The sequence below is a fragment of the Myxine glutinosa genome, chromosome 8, assembly GCF_964187855.1.
Source record: "Myxine glutinosa chromosome 8, kmMyxGlut1.1, whole genome shotgun sequence".
Taxonomy (NCBI): domain Eukaryota; kingdom Metazoa; phylum Chordata; class Myxini; order Myxiniformes; family Myxinidae; genus Myxine; species Myxine glutinosa.
In genome coordinates this window covers 123,852,531-123,879,368 of record NC_136268.1, presented here as the reverse complement: position 1 = coordinate 123,879,368, position 26,838 = coordinate 123,852,531, and the positions used below count along the sequence as shown (strand labels likewise).

The window sequence follows — 26,838 nt, the reverse complement described above, 5'->3', positions numbered from 1 at the left end:
CCGTGTCCTTTCCTCCTGACAAGGTGGAAAAGTTTCTGTCAACCCTCGACTCTGATTCTGCAACTGGACCTGGCGGCATCAGCCCACGGGTCCTAAAATCCTGTTCTTCCGCTCTTTCACGCCCTCTGTTCTCTTCACCCTCTCTTTTGCTCAAGGTCAACTGCCATCTGCTTGGAAATCAGCCAACATCACCGCTTTACACAAAAAAGGTGCAAAAGCAAATCCTTGCAACTACAGACCAATCAGACTTCTCCCAATTATCAGCAAAGTCATGGAATCCATCATTGCTTCGGATATGAAATCTTTCCTCTTCTCCAATGGCTTGATCTCTGATCATCAATTTGGTTTTAGACCAGGTCACTCTACTCTGGACATGCTGCTTCTGCTGTCTCAACAATGGATGGAGGTCCTCAATGCCAAACAGAAAATTAGAACTGTCTCCCTCGACATATCACGTGCCTTCGATACAGTCTGGCACCCCGCTCTGCTCACCAAACACTCCTCCTTTGGTATCCATGGAAATCTCCACGCATGGCTGGTGGACTTCCTCTCTCGTCGAAGTCAACGTGTGGCCCTGAATGGGTTTCTCTCATCTCCTCCTCCTGTTCAGGCTGGAGTTCCCCAAGGCAGTGTTCTGGGCCCTGTGCTTTTTCTGGTCTTCATCAATGATCTCTCTGACTCTCTTGAAAATCCTCTCTATCTCTTTGCTGATGACTCCACTCTCTGCCGCTCCATTCCTCATCCCTCAGATCGGCAGTCTGCAGCCTCCTCACTCTCTGCAGACCTGTACAAAATCACAGACTGGGTAAACAAGTGGAACATGTCTTTCAATCCTGACAAATCTCACACTCTTACGATGTCTCTCTGAAAGGACCGACTGGACAACCCTCCCATCTACTTTCTGAATAATCCTCTCCAAGAAGTTCTGTCACTCAAGCTTTTGGGTCTCACTATGTGCCATGATCTTTCCTGGGAAAACCACATTTCCAAGCTGGCCTCCAAAGCCAGTCGCCGACTGGGCATCCTCCGTCGTGCGAAGTCCTTCCTTGGCACACCTGAGCTCCTCACCATATACAAGGCTTTCATCCGCAGCTCAATGGAGTACTGCTCTCCCCTCTGGGCTGGTGCTCCTGCCTCACACCTAGCTCGTCTTCACGCTGTTGAAACCAAAGCGTTCAGAATCATTGGAATCTCCCGCGATGAAGCTATCTCCGAGGGCCTTTCACTTACTCACCACAGGCAGGTTGGTGGTCTTTCCGTCTCCTACCGACTCCTCTCTGGCCTTGCTCCCCCAGCTCTCTCTGGGCTCTGTCCTCCAAATATTCCTACAGGTCGCACAAGATCTGCCTGCAACCCTCTTATCCTCTTTTCCGTACATTTTGCCACGCCACCAGTGATATAATCCTGTTGTTGACTTCTTGCTGCGACAGACAATCAGTGACATGGTTCTTTTAACAAATAAATCACCAAAGTGTAAAATAAACTCACCAGATTGATATACTGAGTTAAGAAAGTAAACCCAAGTCAAGAAAAAAAATAATTCCATATTAAATGCCAAGTCTGTATGTATGCATACGTACATATATATATATATATATATATATATATATATACATACATACATACATACATACATACATACATACATACATACATACATACATACAGCACGTGAAGAAGTAAGTACACCCCATGTAAAGTTTTGACTTTTTCAACATATTTCAACATACAGCTATTTGATCTTCATTTCAACAATATTGAGAGATAAAGGTGATATAATAAAACAAATATCATGAAACATTTACATTTTGGAGTCAATTGTATAATTTAAATAAACATCAATGCAAATTTCACGTGTGGAAAAAGTAAGTACACCCTTGGCTCTAATAGGTGGTATTGCCCCCTTTGGCAGAAACAAACTCAAGTCGGCGTTTCTTGTAACTGTCTACCAGTCTCTGACATCGACTGGGAGAAATTTTTGCCCACTCCTCCATGCAGAATTCTTTCAGCTGTGCAATGTTTTAGGGGTTTCTTGCATGCGCAGCTCGTTTCAAATCCCCCCACAACATCTCGATGGGATTTAGATCTGGGCTTTGACTTGGTCATTCCAGAACCCTCCATTTCTTTCTTTTCAGCCATTCCTTGGTGGATTTACTGCTATGTTTAGGGTCATTGTCATGTTGCAAGGTCCACCTTCGGTTGAGCTTCAACTTTCTGACAGATCGCCTCACATTATCCTCAAGCATCCTCTGGTACAATGAAGAATTCATAGTGGATTCTATGATGGTGAGCTGCCCAGGCCCTGATGCAGCAAAGCTGCCCCAAACCATAATATTTCCACCACCATGCTTTGCAGTTGGTATCAGCTTATTGTGGTCAAATGCTGTCTTTGGTTTTCGCCAAACATGTCTTCTGGTACTGTGGCCAAATAGCTCTAACTTTGACTCATCTGTCCAGAGCACATTGTCCCAGAAGTACTGGTCTTTGCCTCGGTGTTCATTGGCAAACTTTAGTCTTGCCCTGATGTTCTATCTGAACAGCAAAGGTTTCCTCCTGGCACACCTCCCATGTAGATCAAATTTGTGCAGCCTCTTTCTAATGGTAAACTCGTGCACTTTGACATCAACAGTGGCAAGAGCTACCTGTAGGTCCCGTGATGACATTCTGGGGTTCTTAGAGACTTCTTTCAGCATCTTGCGGTCTGCTCTCGGGCTGAACTTGCTGGGGCGGCCTGGCCTGAACAAGTTGGCAGTTGTTTGGAATCTTCTCCACTTGTAGATGATCTTCCGGACAGTCGAATGATTGATTTCAAATTGTTTGGAGATCTTTTTAAATCCCTTCCCAGACTCGTAGGCATCTCTAACCTTCTTTCTGAAGGCCTCAGAGAGCTCTTTTGATCTTGGCATGGTGATGCCGCACACTTCAACAACAAAGAGCAAACCAAACTAAATGTCTGAGGTTTAAATAAGACAGGTTCCTCCAAGATCCTCTCTAACGATGTTCAAACATTTTCACTTGAGCTGGTGCACCTGATTCTAATTTTAGGTATTTGAAGTAGTGATAAATGCAGGGGTGTACTTACTTTTTCGACATGCGAAATTTGCATTTATGTTTATTTAAATTATACAATGGACTACAAAATGTAAATGTTTCATGATATTTGTTCTATTATATCACCTTTATCTGTCAATATTGTTGAAATGAAGATCAAATAGCTGTATGTTGAAGTATGTTGAAAAAGTCAAAACTTTACATGGGGTGTACTTACTTTTTCACGTGACTGTATATATATATATGTATAAATAAATAAATATATATATATATATATATATATATATATATATATATATATATATATAGTATCTGTAATGTGGTTCTCCAACCTAATGAGCGGACAACATGATGTCATCGCCATGCACGTCCGCCTTGGCTGCAAAGTTCCAGAGGAACCATCTAGCAGTGCGTCATTATGGATTACTAGGGCATGCCCGTACTATATCTATATCTAAAATTATATCCCCCCCCTCTATTTACATGAAATGGTTTGGTCCAAAGCGAACGGCTTGCGAGTACGGTGACAATCCCCCCCCCCCTCTATTTACATGAAATGGTTTGGTCCATTCGCAAAGCCAAAGCGAACGACAGTTACGAATCGCAGTTACGATGAATCGCAAAGTAGTTTTAATTAGTTTTAAAACATAGTTTAACGCCAACATAGTTTGCCAACGTGAAATAAATGAATACGCTCTCAAATGTGCCGTCCGAGGCAGAGTCTGTTCGCCACACGTGATAACTCGCTGCTCTCTGATTGGTTGAATCGTTTTTTGGACATAGCTCGGTAACTACTTGTCCGATTAATATGAAACCTTGAAAAGGCACATCCTCGGGTCCCCAGCAATATACCTGGCAAGTTTCAAGTATATCGGACCGGTAGTTGTCGAGAAACAGCGGTCGCATACACACACACACACACACACACACACACACAGACAGAGATTAGTGGAATTATAGATAGATAAATACAGATACTGTCACAAGTGCATGCAAAACTCACAGTTACCGACCTGGTTTCGCCCTTGTTGGGGCTTCATCAGGGCAACGCAGTGAGGCTTTCCATACACTTGTAACTCTGTGACCCTTTCGGTTTTTATATCAGTCACTATGCGACCTTCATATCATCAGTGGAGAACCGCCAGCAAGGTGTCCCATACAGCTGCTGCTGCACCTTGCTGGGAGCGATACGCACCGCCTGCCACGCGGTGACGTTATCTCTGGTATCCACTCATCATATGGAGTCGACCTGGTTGCGGTTGGGAGTTACTAACAATGGTATCTGTAATCTGATTCTCCACCCTAATGAGCGGACAACATGACGTCATCGCCATGCACGTCCGCCTTGCCTGCAAAGTTCCAGAGGAACCATCTAGCAGTGCGTCATTACGGATTATAAATACAGATAACGTAACGTAAATTCGTAATACGATACAAATTCGATACGATCGTAATACGATAACGTAAATAGTAACTCCCAACCGCAACCAGGTCGACTCCATATGATGAGTGGATACCAGAGATAACGTCACCGCGTGGCACTGTGGCAGGCGGTGCGTATCGCTCCCAGCAAGGTGCAGCAGCAGCTGTATGGGACACCTTGCTGTATATATATATATATATATATATATATATATATATATATATATATATATATATATATGTATATATATATGTATATATATATGTACACACACAGACACACACACACTCTGTGTCTGGTGTGTGTGTCGTTGGAGATAACAACCAATGACACACACACCGGAGTCAGAGGCGTAATGGGTGAAGCTTCTTCTTCCTCGAGTCTCGGAAGTCGATGCTTGAAACCCCGGCCGAGGCATACCAAAGATTTAAAACTGGTACGTGCTGTCTCCTTGCTTGACGCTCAGAATTTAAAAGGATATAGCACAGACAAGTAACGTTGGGAGGGCAATGTCAAGCCACCCTGTGTAAATCTTGCCAATAAACTGCTTTGGCAAATCTCTGTGAAGAGTATAGTGATGTACATCGAAAAAAAGAAAATAATTATTTTTACTTACTAATTTCACAACAATATCTCGCCATCCTTTTGCTCACCTACAAGTCACCTCCTCCATAACCTGTCTTAATTTTATGATTTCATATTCTTCCAAAGGTACGACAGTGCCTGCATTCCTCAACAGCACATCCAACCGTCTGCTTCTTACCTTCCACTCTGACATCAACGTATCTGGTGCAGGATTTCGTCTTCATTATACTGGTTGGTCACTTTGTTGTGCATGTCTCAACAATCATGCTGTGCATGTGGGTAAAATAGTGCAGACATTTTGAGAAATATTAAATAACAAGTTGTTTTGGTTCAAAAAACATTTAAATCCTCAAAGGTTGCTTGCGTTACTTTCAAGAAGCCGAAGTCAGAAATATATTCGATCTGTGTGCTCGGCTTACCACGAACTGAGCAAGCCACAAATGAAGAAGGATAAGGTAAAGTTCAACAGCAGTTCCAAGTTGGGGTTTATATATGTCAATCTTGGGCTCTCTCTGTTCTTGGGCATACCAATGCAACCTTGTCCTTTGTGGAAGTACAGACATCATGTTTCTTGGATAAGGCTCATATTGTCTTTTATCTGAAGTATTCAGCTGACGCAGTTTAATGACTCTGCATTGCTTGGCCCTTTGTTGCAGAGGCCAACAGCAATTGTGGCACAATAATTAAACAAGGCAAATTAAGCCAAATAATTATATGATGAATGGACATGGTGTTTTTTCATTTGCAGTCTTTTATCACTTAAACTCTAATGCTTATGACTACTAAATATTCCCAGAGAGAGAGGGTAATCGGATAACCACAATTGACCATGTTATTTTGTCCTTTTACTGAAAATACTACTCAGCTTGTGTGTGTTGTAATGCAACTTCTTGGCATGACATAATTATTGGTATTTTAAATAAATATACCATTCATAACCTCCGCTGAAGGTGGGTGGAGGTTATGTATTCACCCACCTATGTCTGTCTGTTTGTTTGTTTATCAGCAGGATATCTCAAAAAGTTGTGGACGGAGTCAGACAAAATTTGGTGGACAGGATGGGTGTGTGACAAGGCCGAATTGTTTATATTTTGGTGAAGATCTGGATCCGGATACTACAATTCATTGTGATTTTTCACCACGAGATATATTTTATATACTGTATATCTATATATATCTACATACAGATTGGCATTTAATATGGAATTTTTTTTTTTCTTGACTTGGCTTTACTTTCTTCACTCAGTATATCAATCTGGTGAGTTTCTTTTACACTTTGGTGATTTATTTGTTAAAAGAACCATGTCACTGATTGTCTGTTGCAGCAAGAAGTCAACAACAGGATTATATCACAGGTGGCGTGGCAAAATGTATGGACAGGTGCATTTGATGATTGGCTTCACAGTCGGGTATACAAGGGTTGTTGCGTTCTGTATTAATGGAAAACAACTGCTGCACATCTACAAAAGTTATTGCTGCTTCCTCTGGAGATGGTCCGTCAACTCGACAATGCTGTTTGTCATGGAGTGGTGGCTTTACGAAATTACGGCATGAAACAGCGTGCTATTGCTCGGCAGTATGGCATCACTGAAGGTCAGGTGTCAAAGATCCTGAAATGAAATGCTCAGAGGGGTGTCCCTTCTCCAATACCGAGGCCAGGACGTCCCCGCAGAACCACAAGGAGGGATGATTGCCAGCTGCACCGGTTAGTCCGCAATGGCCGTACCAAGTCAGCTAATCGGCTTATGGCTGAGTGGCAGCAACTGACAAATGTGCCTGTATCCAGAAGGCTAGTCAACCAACGACTGGTTCAAGCAGGCTATCGTGCCAGGCGTCCCCTGAGAAAGCCACGTCTGACCAGACAACACCACCAGCGCCGATTGCAGTGGGCCAGAGAGCACCGTCAATGGCAGCCAGAACACTGGAATCACGTGATCTTCAGTGACGAGTCTAGATTTCTGGTCTATCATCAAGATGGCCGCGTCCGAGTGCGCAGACAAGTGCATGAAGCCTACAACAAAGATTGTATAGTGCCAAGAGTCCAAGCTGGAGGTGGTAGGGTGACCGTTTGGGCTGCTTTTCATGCAGGGGGCAAAACTGACCTGGTTGTTCTCAATGGAAACCTGAACCAGTTCAAGTACAGGGCCATTCTGGAAGAAACATTGCTTCCATTTGTTCGTGTCTTCATGCCTGTCTATCAGGCTATTGTCACTGCATGGCAAGCGATTCCTGTCCAAACCTTGGCAAATCTCGTGAACAGCATGCCTCAACGTGTACGTGCTCTCCTGAATGCTCGTGGGGGTTACACGAAGTACTGAACTGTAATTTTACTCTCCATAATCCCAGTCGTATTTTAACTTTTGTTTTTGTTTAAAACTTTTTTGGCTAATGTGCAAAATAAAGAGATATTTCTGGAAAACGTACAGAAGTTTAACACAGTACTGTCCATGAATTGAGTTCGATATCAGTTGACATCACTTTCAAGGATCAATTTATTTGTTTCGAAATGTCAAATGTGGTTTTTGTTTCTTTTAAAGGTCACATTAACAAAATCTAGAATAATTTCAACATAATTCCAATGAACTTTTGGTTCTAAGACATCTTGAAAAGTAAGTTCACCCCCACAAAAAAAATATTCCATATTAAATGCCAAGTCTGTATATATATATATATATATATATATATATATATATATATATATATATATATATATATATATCTGTGCAGTGTCTGTCTTGTGTTTTCTTGTCTTGTCTTGTCACTGAACTACTCAATCAAACTTTTGTGAAATCCTACCAAACTTCTGGTAATGCACATATCGCTTCCGTCGGTATGTCCTGAGGGTATTTTGTTTGAAAAAAATTCCAATTTTTTTTTTTCAACTGAAGTTTTCAGCTTCAATTGTTTATAAAATGTGATATCACGTATATTACAAATACATTTGTGCAAAATAATTGTTTGAATTATGATCGGTTTAAACCATTACAAAACGGCAACTCGGGTTCAGTCATTTATATATATATCTACACATCTGGGCAGTGTCTGTGTTGTCACTTAACGACTCCCTCAAACTTTTGTTTCCATGGTTGTGAAGTGTTTTTAATAACGTTGTGGTGGTTTTGAATCACGTCGTGGTGAGGTATATTGAATTATGTGGTGGTGAGGTGTTTTTAAATGACGTGGTGGTGAGATGTTTTTAAATCACATGGTGGTGAGGTGTTTTGAATTACGTGGTGGTGAGGTGTTTTGAATTACATGGTGGTGAGGTACTTATAATTGCGTGGTGGTGAGGTGTTTTTAATTATGTGGTGGTGAGGTGTTTTGAATTCGTTGGTGATGAGGTGTTTTTAAATGACGTGGTGGTGAGGTGTTTTTAATTTCGTGGCTGTGAGGTGTTTTTAATTTTGTGGTGGTGAGGTGTAATCGTCCCAAATTTCCAGTCTGCACCTACCCCTCCCCTATGTATGTGCTGAGGGGTTCTTTCTTGAAAAAAAAACATTCAACCTAAATCTTCAACCTAAATTGCCTATAAAAATGTAATATCACAAACACAACAAATACATTTGTGCAAAATAATTGTTTGTATCATGATTGGTGTAAATCATGACAACACAGCAACTCAGGTACAGTCATTATCCTCAGCTAAAATAAGCCCGTTCCTCAGTAACGACGCACGAGCCGAGCCAAGCTAGTCTATATATTGTGGTGGACACGAAAGCCCACTGGCGTGGTGACATCATTCCGCGCACCAAGTGAGCGGCGGCCACGCCCGAGAGAGAGGCGTGGCCTCAAGATATACACGGGGCGCGCAGCCCGGAGCAGCTCAGTGCTGCAGTTTGAGTACTTTCAATAAAGACTCTTTTATGAACCGCGTTGTCCGCTTGCTCCTTGCGTAAGCATTAGCGCGTGCAGCATCGCGCTTCATATGGTGACCTCGACGTTGGATCTGCTGTAGCGATCCTTCCGAACACGACGCCATTGCAATGGCAAACAACAACGCAATGTCGATTAAACTTCCCGAATTTTGGGAGGCCCAGGCCGAAGTCTGGTTCGTCCAAGCCGAAGCCCAATTTCAGCTTCGGCGCCTCACCGGCGACGACACGCGCTACTGCCACGTCGTCGCCTCCCTTGGGCCCGGCACGGCTGCTCGAGTTGTGTCCGTCCTTCACCACCCACTGGACGGCCACAAGTACGAGGCACTCAAGCGGCTACTCCTAGCCACGTTTGGCCTCACGGACGACGCATGGGCCGACCGCCTCCTGGATCTCCCCGAGCTCGGCGACACGCGCCTGTCGGTCCGAATGGACCATATGCTGTCACTGTTGGGCGACAAAGCCCCCGGTTCTCTATTCCGGGCACTTTGCCGTCGCCAACCTCCAGCGCAGGTTCGCCTCGCGTTGGCCGGGACCGTGCTAACGGAACCCCGAGCATTGGCAGCCGAGGCGGACAGGTACTTCGCGGCTTCGGATACGCGGGCGAGAGTCGGTGCAGCCGTCACGGACCTCGAGGCTGATGCTGCTGATGATGCTGATCCACAGCATCAGCTTACACAGCATACGCAGCATGCTGATACGCACCTCGTGACCGCCGCCACGCCCCGCCCACCGCCGCGGCAAAACCGCCACCGCGGGGAAAACCGCCAACTCCACCGGCCTGGCGGAGCCAACTGCACTCCTCCAGCTCCACCACCTGGTGCTGGTTCCACGCCAAGTTCGGCCACGAGGCTCGGCAGTGTCATCCGCCATGCTCCCTCAACAGGTCGGGAAACGCCTGGGCCGGCGCTCAATAGTGGCGATGAGCGCCGGCCGTTCGAGCAGCCTGCTGTTCATAACGGACACCTTATCCGGGCGCCGTTACCTGTGCGACACGGGAGCGCAGGTGAGTGTTGTTCCCGCCGGTACGTCAGACAAGCACGCCACGGCCGGGAGCCCCGCGCTGCTTGCCGCGAACGGGACGCCCATCCGTACGTACGGAAAACGCTGCCTCTCTCTGCGGTTCGGAGGGCAGGTTTTCCGATGGACGTTCGTCACCGCCGACGTGCCCATGGCACTGCTTGGCACGGACTTCTTGTGCGCTAATGGGCTCCGGGTCGACGTAAAGCGCAGACCTCTTGTCCAGGCCGAGACGTTCAGCTCGCTCGCTTGTGCGCTGCCCAGCTCGTCGGGCAGCTCAACGTGCGGCTCGCCGAGCGGCTTGCCAAGCGACTTGCCGAACGGTTCGGTTCCGGCCACGTTGACCTGTACGCTTCCGGCAGCGGACAAATTCACCCGCCTCCTCGCCGGCTTCCCGGCCCTCAAGCGGCCCACCTTCTTGGCGGGGGCCGTCAAGCACGGGGTGGCCCATCACATCCCCACCGTCGGGCCACCGGTCTACGCCCGGGCATGCCGCCTCGAGCCAACGAAGCTGGCGGTGACAAAAGTGGCGTTCGCTACCCTGGAGCGACTCAGCATCGTTCGGCGCTCGGAGAGTGCTTGGGCGTCGTCGCTGCACATCGTGCCGAAGCCCGGCGGGGGATGTCGACCGTGCGGGGACTATCGCCGTCTCAATGACGCCGCCACTCCCGACCGCTACCCCGTCCCCCACATTCAGGACTTTCCGCCCGTTTGGCGGGCATGTCCTTCTTCTCGAAGGTGGACCTCAAACGCGGCTACCATCAGGTCCCCGTCAGGCCGGAGGACGTCCCGAAGATGGCGGTCATCACGCCATTCGGACTCTTCGAGTTCCTGCGGATGCCCTTCAGTCTGTAGAATGCGGCTCAGGCGTTCCAGCGACTGATGGCCAGCGTCCTGCGCGACTTGGATTTTGACTACGTCTACCTGGACGATATCCTCGTCGCCAGCGCGTCCCGCGAAGAGCACCTACGCCACCTCCGCACGCTCTTCGAACGCCTGGGCCAGTATGGCCTGATTGTGAACCCCGCAAAGTGCCGGTTCGGCGTTGCCGTAATCGATTTTCTGGGGCACCGTGTCACCAGGCACGGAGCCATCCCCCTGCCGGCCAAGGTGGAGGCGGTGAAGGGGTTTCCGCACCCCCGCACAATCAGAGGGCTGCAGGAGTTCCTGGGCATGGTGAACTTTTACCATCGGTTCCTGCCCCATATCGCCCAGCTCCTGCGCCCCCAGCACGAAGCTCTCCGAGGTAAGCCGGGCAAAGGCGACGTTACCTGGACCGAGCAGATGGACACAGCGTTCATGGGCGCGAAGCTCGCCTTGGCTAATGCCACCATGCTCGGGCACCCGGCGCCCGATGCACCGATCGCCCTATGCACCGATCGCCCTCACCACCGACGCCTCAGACGACGCGGTGGGCGCGGTGCACGAGCAATGGGTGCGTGGAGCTTGGCAACCGCTGGCGTTCTTTAGCCGGCAGCTTTGCCCGCCCGAACGCCGTTACAGTACCTTCGACCGCGAGCTGCTCGGGCTTCACTTGGCGGTCAGGCACTTCCGCCATCTGCTCGAGGGCCGTGCGTTCACAGCCTTCGTCGACCACAAGCTGCTGATCTTCGCGATGGGCAAGGTCACCGAGCCGTGGTCGGCCTGGCAGCACCGTCACCTCTCGGTCGTGTCTGAGTACACGACGGACATCCGGCACGTCGCGGGGAAGGACAACCCGGTGGCGGATTGCCTTTCCCGGGCCGTCACCCACGCAGTCCACCTCGGCATCGACTATGCCCGAATGGCAGCGGACCAGGCCGCTGACCCCGACGTCCAGGCCTTGCGGACCGCCGTCACGGGCCTCTGCGTCACCGAGGTGCCGTTCGACGGCGCGGGTGCGGCCCTCTTGTGCGACATCTCCCTCGGGCGGACTCGCCCCATCGTGCCCGCGGGCTGGCAGCGCCAGGTGTTTGACGCCATCCACGGCCTGACCCACCCGGGCGCGAGGGCCTCCCAAAGGTTGATTGCCGACAAGTTCGTCTGGCATGGCCTCCAGAAGGCCGTCCGCGGCTGGGCCAGGACGTGCCTCGCGTGCCAGCGCGCCAAGGTGCACCGGCACACCCAGGCCCCATTGGCCCCGTTCACGGTGCCGGAACGCCGGTTTGACCACGTCCACGTGGACCTGGTGGGACCTCTGCCTCCCTCGCGGGGTTTCACCCACGTCCTCACCATGGTGGACCGCACCACCCGGTGGCCGGAGGCCGTGCCCTTGGCGTCGACGACGGCGGCGGACGTCGCGCAGGCTTTCATCGCCACCTGGGTCGCCCGGTTCGGCGCCCCCTCAGACATCTCGTCCGACCGCGGCCCCCAGTTCACCTCGGAGCTCTGGGGGGCGGTCGCGCAGGGGCTCAGGGTCCGGCTGCACCGAACCACGGCCTACCACCCCCAGGCTAACGGCCTGTGTGAGCGATTTCACCGCTCATTGAAGGCCGCGCTCCGGGCCACCCTCCGTGATGGCGGCTGGGTCGACAGGCTCCCCTGGGTCCTGCTGGGCCTCCGGACGGCGCCCAAGGAGGACCTGCGCGCATCCGTGGCGGAGTTGGTCTTCGGGCAACCGCTGCGGGTGCCGGGCGAGTTCCTCCCCGACTCCACGGCACCATGGTCCGCGGCACAGCAGCACTCAACTCTGCAAGAGACCGCCCTGAGGTTCGCCCCGGTGCCAACGGCATGCCACGGGCACCCACCGACGCACGTCGCCCCGGAGGTTCGCACGGCGGAGTACGTCTTCGTCCGCCACGATGCCCACCGGACACCACTGCGGCCCCCGTACGACGGGCCTTTCCGCGTGCTGGAGACCGGGGCGAAGCACTTCACCCTCGACATCGGCGGTACTCCTGACCGCGTTTCTGTAGACTGCCTCAAGCCGGCCCACCTCGACGTGGACCATCCACCGCCAGTGGCCCGACCCCCGCGTCAGGGCCGCCCCCCTGCGGGCGGACCCCCGGCATCGCCCAGCCCCGCTGCCACGCCGCCCCCCGGTCCTGCACCCATCCCAGGGGCAGCCAGAGGCATCCCACCTGGCATCCCTGCACCCCGGACGCCGCCGATCGCCAGGGGGCGCTTCGGCCGGGTATTCCGTTTGCCCCACAAACTGGCCCTCCAGGTGCGCGGGAATTCTGGGGGGGCACGTGTGGCGGACACGAAAGCCCATTGGCGTGGTGACATCATTCCGCGCACCAAGTGGGCGGCGGCCACGCCCTATAGAGAGGCGTGGCCTCAAGATATACACGGGGCACGCAGCCCAGAGCAGCTCAGTGCTGCAGTTTGAGTACTTTCAATAAAGACTGTTTTATGAACCGCGTTGTCCGCTTGCTCCTTGCGTAAACATTAGCGCGTGCAGCATCGCGCTTCAATATCATATATATATATATATATATATATATATATATATATATATATATATATATATATATATATATATATATATATATACACATATACATATACATACACATACACATACACATACACATACACATACATACATATATATATATATATATATATATATATATATATATATATATATATATATATATATATATATATATATATATATATACACACACACACATATATATTTACATATATACATGTTAGTCTTCAACTCCAGGAAGGGAGAAAGACTAGGGTTAAAGCATCAGCAGTTTAATGAAAACACAGCAATACACAATTGTGGAGTCTGGCCAGAGTGCAGAGCTTAACACGCAAGGCAGTGCAATCTGGACCACACTGAAAATACACTGGAACAGGATCCATTTATATAGCCTGAGTCAAGCAGAAAAAACGTTCGCTAAATCATTTAAAAAACACTGCGCTGAAGCAGTGACCCCTAGATAAAGGACAACAGCCCCTGTCGACGTCCCTTAATCAATGAAAGGAATTAAGTTAAAGGCACAGATGGAAAGTAAGACATTATGTCATTACCAAGTCATTATCTAAAACAGAACCGGACTGGCGTCGTCAAGGACAGAAAATGTATGTCACAGGGGAATTTGCAGTCATACAGAAAGCGAACTCAAGCCAGAAATGCAAACAATGAGCAAACGTGCAGGCAAGTTAAAGGATAATTAATCATGTTCCTCGTCCTTCGGCAGCTGTTTTGGGAACAGGGTCCGTAATCGTTTATTGCCTGGGGCAAACTGACTGAAGGACGAACTTTACAATTGCAGTCATTTGATAGCAATTACTGGAGCAAGGGGGCATGAGTAGTTTGAAGCAAGCCTTAATCTGGTTATCATCTTTGTCCCATTTGGACAGCAAAGCACATGTAACTGTGTGGAAAGTGTCTGTAGAAAGTTCAATTCCATTTATTTAAAAGCACACATTGAGTGAATATAAAGTGCTACTAAACATGCATAATCCTCACATTACCCATATGTTGGGTCACTTGGCCCATGTGGTTTACCTTAAGCCCGACAATACCTCCCTTTTGTCTCTAAAGACAACGTGTTTAATGAGACAATGAACAAACCCCAGTGGACCCCCCCCCCCCCCCCCCCCAGTAGCTGCCATGCGTGCAATGCGTTTCGCATACTCTGGGAGGGACACCGGCCCCTGGTAGGGCGGCTGTCCAACATTCAAAGCATATTGTTAGCCGTAATTCGCGATGAAGACGCCTGGTTCGGAGCTGATGCCCGGTCGGGTCCCGAATCCACCCTTCTCTCAGCGTAGGTGCAACCCGGTTGCCTGCCTAACGAGGGCACTCCTTATGCATACGCGGTCCTCACGAATCAAAGCGAACAATCGACGTCCAATGCCATCAAGCCTTGTATATGTAATCATTCTTTGGGAGAGAGGGTGGCACATCCATCATCACAAATCCCCTTCTCCTCATTATCTGAATCAGTATCTGTGCCCGTGGTGTCGGGTGACTTGCATTGAGGGGGTAAACAAAAAATGTTTGTTACAAATGGTGGTACTCCCGGACAATTGTTGGTCATTTCGTCTTTGCTGCTTGCATAGCTCTCAAAAGAACCGTTACTACTAAGTTCGATAGAATCCCAGTCAGGATTGGCATGGTCATCGGTGCTGTGCCAGGAGTCGTAGTAAAGCCTGTCCTCCTTCCAAGAATCGGCCAGGCCTTCGTCCCAGTCGTGGGTGTTCGGACCTTGGCCCGAGATGATAGAGTTGGCCGGTTCGCCGAAGGCTTTTGGGTCCTTCCCATGTATCGAGAGGACCATCTCGGTAGCAGTGGTTGGTGTAGTCCATCCTGTGAAACATTTTCTCACACAAACCAGGATTAAGGCTCTCATTATGACCAGGGTGAGTACGATTCCTACGATTATGGCCAGGACCGTCAACAGCCATTTTACAATGATCCCCGTCCATCCCCTGAACCAGGCTGCTATCCCGGACCATACATTATTGGCCTCTTCCCTTCCCCTTCGGTTATCCGTTAGATCTTGTGTGGCGGCTTTAAGCCGGGCAATTGAAGCATCTATCCCTTCTGACTGATCTGGGATGAAGGTGCAACATTTTCCATCGATTAGCCCACATACTCCCAGTTGTTCTGCCAACAACATATCTAAAGCTACCCGATTCTGCATCACCATAGTTCACATGTGTACCAGTTCATTTTCTATTTTCTGTCCAGCGATTCGGGTTTCGTTTCCGATTCGTTCCATCACCAATGCTAGGCTATCTATTCGCCAACTATTCATGGTTACTCCTGCCTGGGGGAAAAAGGCTCCTAGTAGAACCTGCCACCAACTTCCGTTCAATTTTACCGTCCCATCTTGTTTCCAAAGGGAGAGGCCCCGTCTTTCCCTCCTATGGGTATACCCTGTTTCTTTAAAATGGTCTGCCAAGTGTACCTGGGGAAAAATGGATCCTAAATAACAAGTCCCTCCCCAGGGTTCAGGCAGGTATGGGTATGCCTTGTTACCGCAAATAAACATTACCCCATGGGGTGCTATAAGAGCAGAGGTCATACATTTACTAATTTCGGAAAGGTTGGCGTTTGGTGTTCCCCAAGACATCGTTAGGCTCGCTACATTATGCTGGGCCTGGTCATTCACCGTTATTCTAAGGGTTCCTCCCTTTTGTTGTGGGGCGATGGGCGGCAGGGTGTGGGTGCATTCTGAGGTTACCATGTGGACATGTCCCTTTCCTATGAGGCATAACCGGCCCTCTTGCTCTACCACCCAGACTGGGTCTGGTCGTTCGTCTAACAGGGCTTGACTAATAGGTGGGGTATATTGGAAACTACGGGAACACACCGCTGGGTGTTTTGGGCCTGCCAGCTCCAAGGTTGTGGTCAAACATGGAGTTCGTAAGGGCCCTGAGCACATATCTCGTAGGGACAGGGGTAATACTATCATAACTATTCCTGTGGAACTGGTGTGGGGGAAATGCATACACATCCAACAGCGTGATCGGTTTTGTACCTTTGCCATTGCGTGGGTAACCGTCCAGTATGTGTTTTCTTCTGCCTTCTTCCTCACTTCCTTGAGAGGTGGGGGGTCTAAAAGGTAAGTGGCGCAAGGGGGGGGGGCGCTATTTGATGTCGGGCCGGCGAGGGGGCCATACTTCACATTTGAGTATCAAAGAGCCATTTTGGCCTACGAGGGCGTTGGTAAGTAGGGTATCTTTTTTGGGGCCCGTGCCACATTGATATCCTGCGTAGGAATACCATCGTATGTCCCCGGTGTATTTTCCATCCTTTACCTCCCTATACTTAGACAGGACTGTGTGTTGTGTCGTTTGTACCCGTGCCGTATATCAATCTGCCACCATTGTTGCTACCCATCTCACATATAGCCACTTAAAATGGGTCTCCAACTCGCAGCAATTTGCCTCTATTTGTTGTCCCCAATGAACCGTTATGTGTCGCATTGTTAATGGGGTAAGTGGGGGTAGTGTTGGTCCAATTTCGTTTACTGGTAGTTCGGGAAAGTTAAATTCCTCTAGGTTGAACCTAACCCCAGGGAATAAGGTGGAGCATGTGCGTGGATACCTTGCCTGGGTGAGGCCCAGGATTTCCATCATCATGATTATCATCGCCCAAAGGCGGCTGTGGTGCCCCAAGAGGTGCATTGTCTCTAGCAGTGGGGGGTGTCGAAGATGTGGGTGTTTCTTGGGTATCGGTAGATGTTGGTATGGCCAACTTACAATGCGTGGCGTGTACCCAGGAAGACTTGCCCTCACAGAATACCGCCGTCGGTGTGGTCAGGAGAACCTGGAACGGCCCCTTCCACCTTGGTTCCAACGCAGTCTTTCGGGTGAAATGCTTCTCCAGCACATAATCTCCTGCCTCGAAGGAGTGTATGGGCTTGCTCGTTGGCTCCGGTAGGGCCTCCTGAACTCGTTCGTGTATGCTGCGCGCCACATGGGACAAACCTATGCAAAATTTTAAAAGCATGTCATCCATGATAGGCAATTAGAGTGCCGCCATATCCACTGGCGCGGATACCGGCAAGCTCATGGGCCGTCCCATGAGTATCTCGAGGGGGGAAAGGCCGGTGGTGCGGCCTGGAGTAGAACGAATGCTCATTAACGCTAGCGGAAGAGCCTCCGGCCACTTGAGGCCTGTTTCAGCGCAAATTTTGGCCAACTTACCTTTCAGTGTGCCGTTCGTACGTTCTGCAAGTCCCGCCGACGGGGGGTGATATATGCAATGGAACGACTGTTTTACCCCCAAGGCCTTAAACACGGCCTTAATGACATCCCCTGTGAAGTGCCCGCCCTGGTCGGACGACACTTTCTGCGGGATGCCGAACCGACATATGAAGTGCCGCATGAGGCACTTGGCCACCGTTGTAGCGTCAGCCTTGACGCATGGGTAGGCTTCCACCCATTTGGTGAACATGTCCACCACTACCAAGAGATGTTTAAAGGACATGCAGGGTACCAAATTGAAAAAAATCGAACTGGATATGACAGAAAGGCCCGATCGGAGCGGGATGACTTTTGTCATGGTGATACCTGGGGGGAGCCCCCCGATTATGGTGTTGGCATATGGCACATGAGCGGCAGACCATGGTGACCACGGCCGAAAGACCTGGCGCTGCCCAGGCAAAATTGACCTGCTCCATCACCCCCCTATGTCACACATGGCCATTTTGATGAGCCATGCGTGCCAACCATGGCAATAGAGCTCGTGGTGCCACGGGTTTGTTGTCAATTTTCCACAGCTGCCCTTCCACGGGGCGCTGAGCGCCCAATCTAATCCAATTTTGACGTTCTGCTTCCGAGGCCACGGCCTGTAACTGTTTTACATCCGCCCCCGTGGGGGCGGGCATTGGGATGTCTGCCTGGGCGGTTGCCTTGGCGCCCTGTTTGCGCGTAACTACTGGCATGTTATACCCCGCCTGCTGGTTCGTGGCTTTCCCTGCTGCCTCGTCAGCTCGGGCATTTCCATGCGCCACCGCATTGTCTGTACGTTGGTGGCCTCGGCATTTGACTACTGCTATTTCACGTGCTAACATAATGCTGTGAAGTAGATTTCGCACTAAGTCCCCATTTTTGATGAGTGTCCCCGCCGAAGTGAGGAACCCTCTCATCTTCCATATGGCCCCTTTATTGTGGACCACGCCGTGCGTGTACGCCGAGTCAGTTTCAATAGTGACTGCCTTGTCCTCGCTTATGTCGAATGCCCTTGTGAGCGTGTACAGTTCGGCCTGCTGTGCCGACCAAGTGAGCGGGAGGCGGCCGCTTTCGACCGTCTCTGTATCCGAGCATACTGCGTATCCGGATAAAAGGGATCCGTCCCACGCCCGTTTTGCTGATCCGTCGACGTAATAAGTGTGGTCGGCTTCCTGTAACGTAGTGTCCTGTAGGTCAGGCCTTACCGTCGAAATTAATTGGACCACGTCTGTACAAATGTGTGGGTCCCCTTCCTCCTCTGTTGGCAAAAGCGTTGCTGGGTTAAGGGTAGGACACCGCTTCACCGTTACATTTGGTGCCGTAATCAGTGCTGTTTCGTATTGCATCAGCCGGGTGGCTGTGAGGTGCTGTGTGTTACGTTGCTGCAGCAACGTATGAACACAGTGCGGTACCTGTAAGAGGACCGCATGTCCCATCACTATGTCGGCTGTCCATTCGACCGCATATCGGGCAGCCGCCATGCCTTGTAAACACAGCGGAAAGCCTTGTTCTACCGCACCAAGCTTTTTGCTGAAATAGGCGACCGGACGTTCCTTATTTCCGTGGGTCTGGGTTAACACTGACTGTGCGAATCCCCCTACTGCATGGGTAAAAAGCATAAAGGGCTTCTTATAGTCGGGGGGGGGGGGGGGGGCAAAGTTGGGGCCGTCATCAAGGCTCGTTTGAGCCCTTCGTAACAGCGAATGCAGTCGTCCGTCCAGTCCACCGTCCGTGGCTGGTCATTTTTCGTTGCCTCATACAGAGGCTTGGCAGGTAACGCATAGTCAATTATCCATGTGCGGCAGTACCCTGCCATTCCCAAGAATCGCAGCACCTCCCTTTGTGTGCATGGTAACGGGGCCTCCATAATGGCGGTAACCCGGCTCGCGTTGAGCTCACGCTTCCCGTGTGAAATCGCATGACCCAAATACGTAACTATTTCCCGCACAAATTGCAATTTCTTCCGGCCTACATTGTGGCCTTTCTCGGCTAGCGCATTTAACAGCGCTAGTGAATCTATCTCGCAGGCTTCCTTGGATGGGGAGCAGATTAGTAAGTCGTCGATGTACTGTAGCAGCACCGAGCCGCCTGCCAACTGGACGTCTGCAAGGTCGCGGTGTAGCACCCACAAAAACAGGGTGGGGCTATCTGCGAAACCCTGCGGAAGCACTGTCCAAGTATACTGGCGCCATCTATAGGTGAAAGCGAAGAGGTACTGCGACTGTGGGGCTATTGGTACCGAAAAGAAGGCAGAACACAAGTCTATGACTGCAAAATGTGTAGCCTCCAGCGGGATGGAAGTCATAAGCACTTCTGCATTTGGTACGACGGGGTGTATACCCTGAATTACCTTGTTAATTTCCCATGAATCTTGCACGAATCGCCACTTTCCTGTCATTGGTTTCGGTACTGGAAATACTGGGGTGTTACATGGGCTAGTAGTCTCAATTATTATTCCCTGCTGTACAAGTGACTCTATCACCGGGAGGATGCCTGCGTCGGCCTCGCACCGAAGTGGGTATTGCCGAATATGTGGTAGGGGTACCCCCTCCTTAACCGGTATCACTAGCGGGGGTGCGTCCCTAATGCGGCCCACCTCATTCTCGTGTTTCACCCATAGTGTCGGTGTGACGGTGTTGAGCAGCCCATCGGAGTCCCCTGGGGTGGTGGGCACTGTTCTAACCATGTGTGCCGCCTTTGGTGGCAATTCCACCATCTCAAATTTGCCTCGTCTTTGCTGTGGTAGCACATCAATCATGAACCCTTCGTCGTTATCTAACACCTGATTCGTTCGGTGTTCGACCTCATATTGATGTCTTACTGGCGTATTTCACAGCCGACCCATCATCCTTCCGATGCTCTCGGGTGGCCATCCTCGAGTGGTGCTGAGGGTAACATGCGCGCGCATCCCCTCGGGGTGCTTAGCTTTCATTCTCTGGTGCGGCGTTAGGCCTACTTCGATTCCGATTCCCTCTCGACCAATCCATATGCGTGATAATTCGAGGTCAGAATATTTTCCCAGGACTTCCTTAACCATGTCTAGATAACAGTCGTCGCTTCCTGCCACGTCATAGCAAGCTGTACATTGCGGCGGATCGTGTTTCAACTTCATAGCTATGTGGTGTGTTTCTAGCCAAATCGCGAATTCCTTGTGACTCCGCCCCGGCCATGTTAATTACATCGGTCCATGCTGCTAAAGCCCCCTCCTCCAGCCGCCACCAATACACGGTGGGGCCAGCTCGCTGTAAGGCCATCATTAACAAATCTCGATTTGATTCCCCTATGTCGACGTATACGCCTTCCTCGGTACACGCGATGTTGCATCCTAGTCGGCAGAGTAAATCTCTTCCTAGTAAATTAGTTTGGGCGGTGGTGGTCAGAAGGAATGCATGTTTAGCTTCTAAAGGTCTGCACATTACTCGCGCTTCCCTTGACACTGGGAGAGCCTCTAATTTTCCCGAAACGCCCTGAATCTGGACGCTCTGGCGTGTATGTTTCAAAGTTGGTAATTGTTCCTTATTAATAGTACTGCGGGTCGCCCCTGTATCCACCAAAAATTGTAATGGCTGCCCATTTACATCTAAGGTCAAGGTCGGTTCCTCATCTGGGGTCATCGTTATCAATGGACATTCCTTTGGCGGCCTGCATTCGTCCCGTCAATAGGTATTTCCATACAGCGGCCCTTGCCTTCCCTGGGCCCTCGTCGTCCCTTTGGACAATCCCGTCTCCAGTGGCCCATTTGCCCACACTCGTAGCATGGCCCGAAGGCCCTTGTCCCAGGACTCCCTGTTGGTTTGACCTTCGTCCCCCCCTGGGGGGAGGTGGAGGCCCTTGCCTTCCCCTCGGAATCTGTTGGCCTGAGGCAGGGGGGCCATATGGCGCACCTGCACCGGGGGGGTGTCCATGAGGTGGGGCCCATATTAGAAGGTCCCCAATGCGGTGTCCATCCTGCCATGGGTATTTGCGGCGGCCAATAACCTGGCGGGGGACCTGACGCTGGATACTGCGGTGCAGCCCATTGGGTATGGGGCGGTACCCACATCTGGTCCCCTGGCTCGCTGGGGCCTTGTGGTCCCTGGGGTACTTGCATTACAGCGGCCTGTACCACTGGGGTGGGCGCATCGTCGTCGCTATCTTCACTCTCGCTATCATTTCCCATTATTTCCATTTGAGGGGATTTCTTCTTTCTCCCCCCATTTTGTTTCTTCCCCTGTTGCTGTGCTAATTTATCTCGCACCAACATTTGCAGTAATTCCTCCTTAATTTCCTTTTTTTCCTTCGAGGAGGAACCCGGACATTGTTCGAGTTTCGCACATAATTCATTGGTTGGCATCCCTTTCCAGCCGAAAAGAATGGTCTGCACTTGTTTTTTCAGTGCTGGCCGAAGCCCCCCCACTAGATAATTATTCACCAAGGGAGGGGGTAGTCCTGCAACTTGAATTTGCCCTAGTCCTCCCCATCGTGCTGTAGCTTTCTCTATTCTCTCCCGAAAGTCGCCAACCGTTTCCCCTCCCTTTTGTTTTATGTTCCCAATTTTTCCCCAATCCGGTCCTCCAGGCGGCGCTAGTGCATTGTCAATGTTGGTTAGAAGCAAATGTTTCAAGCCTTGCCAATCGTTTACATTCATTGGGTTTTGCCTCTGCGCGACGGGGTCATCTGCTGGCCATGCCGTAAGGGTTTTGGCCTTTTCCCATACTTTCGGTGGTAGCACGGATGCTCCCAGATGACAAATGTCCCTCCAGTCTGGGTCCCCTTCCGTCATCCAATTTTGGAGCAATGCTACGAAATCCGAGGGTTGGTCGATCAACATATCCTTAACCCTCTTTTGCATGGCCGTTAAATCAGATTCCTTCCAAGGCACCCGTTCCCTTATTATGACGCCCTTTGCGCTGATTCCCACGCATCGCACGGGGAACAACCCTTTCGTTTCCTCGGTGGGCTTTATTTGAACCTGGTGTTCCTCCAATGAGGGATAAAGGGGGGATGTCCAATGTGGATCTATTTGACCCGGGAAACCTGAGATATCCATACCCCCATCGCCCTCACTCCCTCCTGGTGGAGCGGAAGCCTTTAGTGGCTCTTGGGTGTTTACGTATGTAATGTCTGTTGTTTTCCTAATGGCGCCCTGGTGTCGGAATGCGCGTGCCTTTGATCCTGGGACTGGACCAAGGCCTTGGGGGAGGGGTGGGAAACTGGAAATTCACCTTCCTCTTCCTGCTCTTCCTCTTTGGAGTTCGTTCGAGCTACCCTCACCTTCTGACTTGACTGCGCCATAAGCGCCTTCATCTGTTTGTCCTGCTTCTTCCGACTCTGCTTTCGCTCATCCTGATATTTCCCCAACTCCCCTCGCAGACTCGCTTGTTTAAAAGCTGCCTGTCGTTGCAAAGCTTCTACCTTCCACCATCCGTACACTTTCCATGAGTCCGGTGGAAGACTTATTTTTCTTATCCAGGGCGTCTAATGCCCCATATAGCGCTCCCAACCTTTCTAATGCAAATGATCCTTCCTCCGGCCAAGGATTACTAAGATCCTTGGTCAATTCAGCCCATGCTTTCCCTGGCTGAATGGCAGCATATCCTTGCTTCCCTTTCATATAAAACGCTGGGGGTTCTCCCTCTACTCCTTGGTTATTACCCATCTTCCTTTCTTAGGCTGATCCCTTCTTGGTAGGTCTGTGATCGAGTCGCCGCTCGGTCCTCACTACCTCCTTTCCTCTTAAACTTAACTTATCACCTTACTCTACCCACGCCGGGGTATTCCCTGAGGGGTTCTCCCTCCTATCTCGGGCACCCTCCTTGCTTGATTCGTTAACCCACTGTGCTTTGCTTAAATTTGGTTCGGGATACACGCTTAGCCACAGTCGACGGAGATCGGCCAAATCTAAAGGAGGGGAAGAGGCTTTCCAATTTAGGTGTGCAAATATGCTTACCTCTGCCGAAATATGCTGGTGCCAGCCGTGCCTCCCCCGTCCTGAAGAGCCCTCCATTCGCACCTGTGGCCAGGTGATCCCACTTCTGACACCAGATTGTTGGTCTTCAACTCCAGGAAGGGAAAGACTAGGGTTAAAGCATCAGCAGTTTAATGAAAACACAGCAATACACAATTGTGGAGTCTGGCCAGAGTGCAGAGCTTAACACGCAAGGCAGTGCAATCTGGACCACACTGAAAATACACTGGAACAGGATCCATTTATATAGCCTGAGCCAAGCAGAAAAAACGTTCGCTAAATCAGAAAAAACTCTGCGCTGAAGCAGTGACCCCTAGATAAAGGACAACAGCCCCTGTCGATGTCCCTTAATCAATGAAAGGAATTAAGTTAAAGGCACAGATGGAAAGTAAGACATTATGTCATTACCAAGTCATTATCTAAAACAGAACCAGACTGGCGTCGTCAAGGACAGGAAATGTATGTCACAGGGGAATTTGCAGTCATACAGAAAGCGAACTCAAGCCAGAAATGCAAGCAATGAACAAACGTGCAGGCAAGTTGAAGGATAATTAATCATGTTCCTCGTCCTTCAGCAAATGTTTTGGGAATAGGGTCCATAATCGTTTATTGCCTGGGGCAAACTGACCGAAGGACGAACTTTACAAGTGCAGTCATGAGAAAGCAATTACTGGAGCAAGGGGGCCATGAGTAGTTTGAAGCAAGCCTTAATCTGGTTATCATCTTTGTCCCATTTGGACAGCAAAGTGCATGTAACTGTGTGGAAAGTGTCTTTAGAAAGTTCAATCCCATTTATTTAAAAGCACACATTGAGTGAATATAAAGCGCTACTAAACATGCATAATCCTCACATTACCCATAAGTTGGGTCACTTGGCCCATATGGTTTACCTTAAGCCCACCATATATACATATATACACATATATATATATATACATGCATACATACATACATACATGCATACACACATACATACATGTATATATATTGTTGCGGTTTTGAGAACCCACACAGGTAACATCATTAAAGGTTAAAGGTTGCACCCCATAGTTAGGCCACATGCAACATGTAGGTCACCTTAGAACGTTAGTTATTTCATAGTATGTGTTTAGGATAAGGCCATTTCCAATAGTTGCATCTGCGTTGTGTAAAACAAATAAGAGTAGGCCCCGTTCATTTTGCACCCTCCCTCCAATCGACTCCATTGAGCACTATCCAGTCTGCACCCCATTGCCCCTCGCGGTTTGTTACGCGTTGGGCCGGTAGCGTTCGCTGCCCTTGGGCTTTCGCTCGAACCAGTCCAAATGCCACGAGGTAAGGCCCGAAAATGGGGTGGAGCACAAGGGTGGGGTGTGGCCACGTCAGGCAGCCATGAAGGGTGGAGCCGGTAAGACCCCATCAACCAACCAGGGCTTGGGTGAGATCGCCTGACAGGGTGTGGCTAGAGATTTGAGAGGGTTCGCAAAGCGGCGCTATATAACCACGAGCGCAAAGCCCTCTGAAGGACTGACGCAGCGGCACGCATTACGAGAGGACTTAAGCGCATCAGAAGACTTTGATGGAAGGCGCCAGTATTGCAGGACTCGTGTGAAAGAATTGTCACATTTGGCATTCGTGCAGAAGAATTGGGAAAGGCGCTTTGGTAACATCATTGTGGGAGTGGCGCATTGTACTGAGCGATACCGGGAGCGCGTATAAGGCGCCGGTACAACTATTAGATATGCGAGTATAATCGCCAGCCTACCATCCCCCCAGTATAATTGTCCGGTCCGCACCACTGACACGGGACGATCTCGCCTGCCGTCTACCGCCTACCATCACCAGCTGCTTCGTGGTACGAGTCGGGGACTGGAGCGAGCTGTGGACGCCATCGCTGGACCCTCAACCCGACCATCTGCAACCCCATGTGAGTGAGTCTGAGTGCGAATGGGCCCGTGTCCAGGGATAAGTATAAGACTGTATAAGGCTATCCTGTGTATCTGCTTCTTCCTCTTCCCTGTACATTGCTTATTTTTCTTCCTCTTCTTATTTGTACAAAGTGTGTACTTCTCTTCCTTCCCATACAATTGTGAATAAATTACCTGTTCTTCCTGTTTTTCCTCTTAGTTCGACCGTCTTAGTGATTTCTCAATTGGGTAAGCATGGCACGATCACAACCGCTCCAATCGGGTTAGTTCCCGTTAACCGCCCGAATCGCGGCTCGCTTCGCTCGGCATGTCCACTAACGCCGTGGTTCGGGTGGAGTTATTTCCTTGCTTCACGGCCGGTGTTAGTACTTAGGTAATAAGACTAATTCGGCTTACAACCCTATTTAACACCGCGGGAAGGAACGTGATAGCCGCGGGATCGCGTCGGCTAGTAAAAAGACAAGGGGATTGATCCCCCCTTGATAAGGGGGAGGCCGACGTTGGAGATCCGCAACAATATATATATATATATATATATATATATCTATATATATATATATATATATATATATATATAGTATATGTATATATTATATATGTATATATATATATATATATATATATATATATATATATATATATATATAGTATATGTATATATATATATATATATATATATATATATATATAGTATATGTATATATATATATATATATATATATATATATATATATATATATAGTATATGTATGTATATGTATATATATATATATAGTATATGTATGTATATGTATATATATTTATATATAGTATATTATATATTATATATACATATAATTATATATATATATATATATATACTATAGTAATATATATATATATATATATATATATGATATATATATATATACAGCACTATATATATATACATATATCTATCATATAATATATATATATATATATATATATATACTATATATATATATATATATATATATATATATATATATACATATACATATATATAAATATATATAATATATATATATATAATATATATATATATATATATATACATACACACACACACACACAGTATATGGTGAATCAAGGCACCTCCTCGCTTTAATGTGAGTATGGATTATGTCTCACACGGTAGAAACCACATAACACGCAAGGAACCAACAGCCTGTCTGCCACCCAGACCATCGTTCCCACCAGTGCAAACTAAAACCAGGGGTGTGGTGCGATCGGGGGAGTTTAGCAATCAACGACAGCGTGAGACAAGCACTGTCCAGATCTCTTGTGGATCGAAGTTCTCGACAAAAGCGTCACCTCCGTCACTGAGGCCTTAGCCCGCCAATCTCTGTCGACAGACAGAGATTTCATTATTTGGTCCCATTG

At 49.1% G+C, this 26,838-nt stretch overlaps 1 protein-coding gene across 1 annotated transcript in view; it reads left to right on the top strand.

The window, feature by feature from the left end:
- The window catches only part of LOC137433184 (CUB and sushi domain-containing protein 3-like), a 1,533,363-nt gene that overhangs the window by 1,117,471 nt on the left and 389,054 nt on the right, over window positions 1-26,838 (top strand). Inside the window, exon 41 of the mRNA XM_078783994.1 lies at window positions 5,186-5,290. Within this exon, the coding sequence (XP_078640120.1) occupies window positions 5,186-5,290 (105 nt within the window). The remainder of the gene's footprint in view (window positions 1-5,185; window positions 5,291-26,838) is intronic.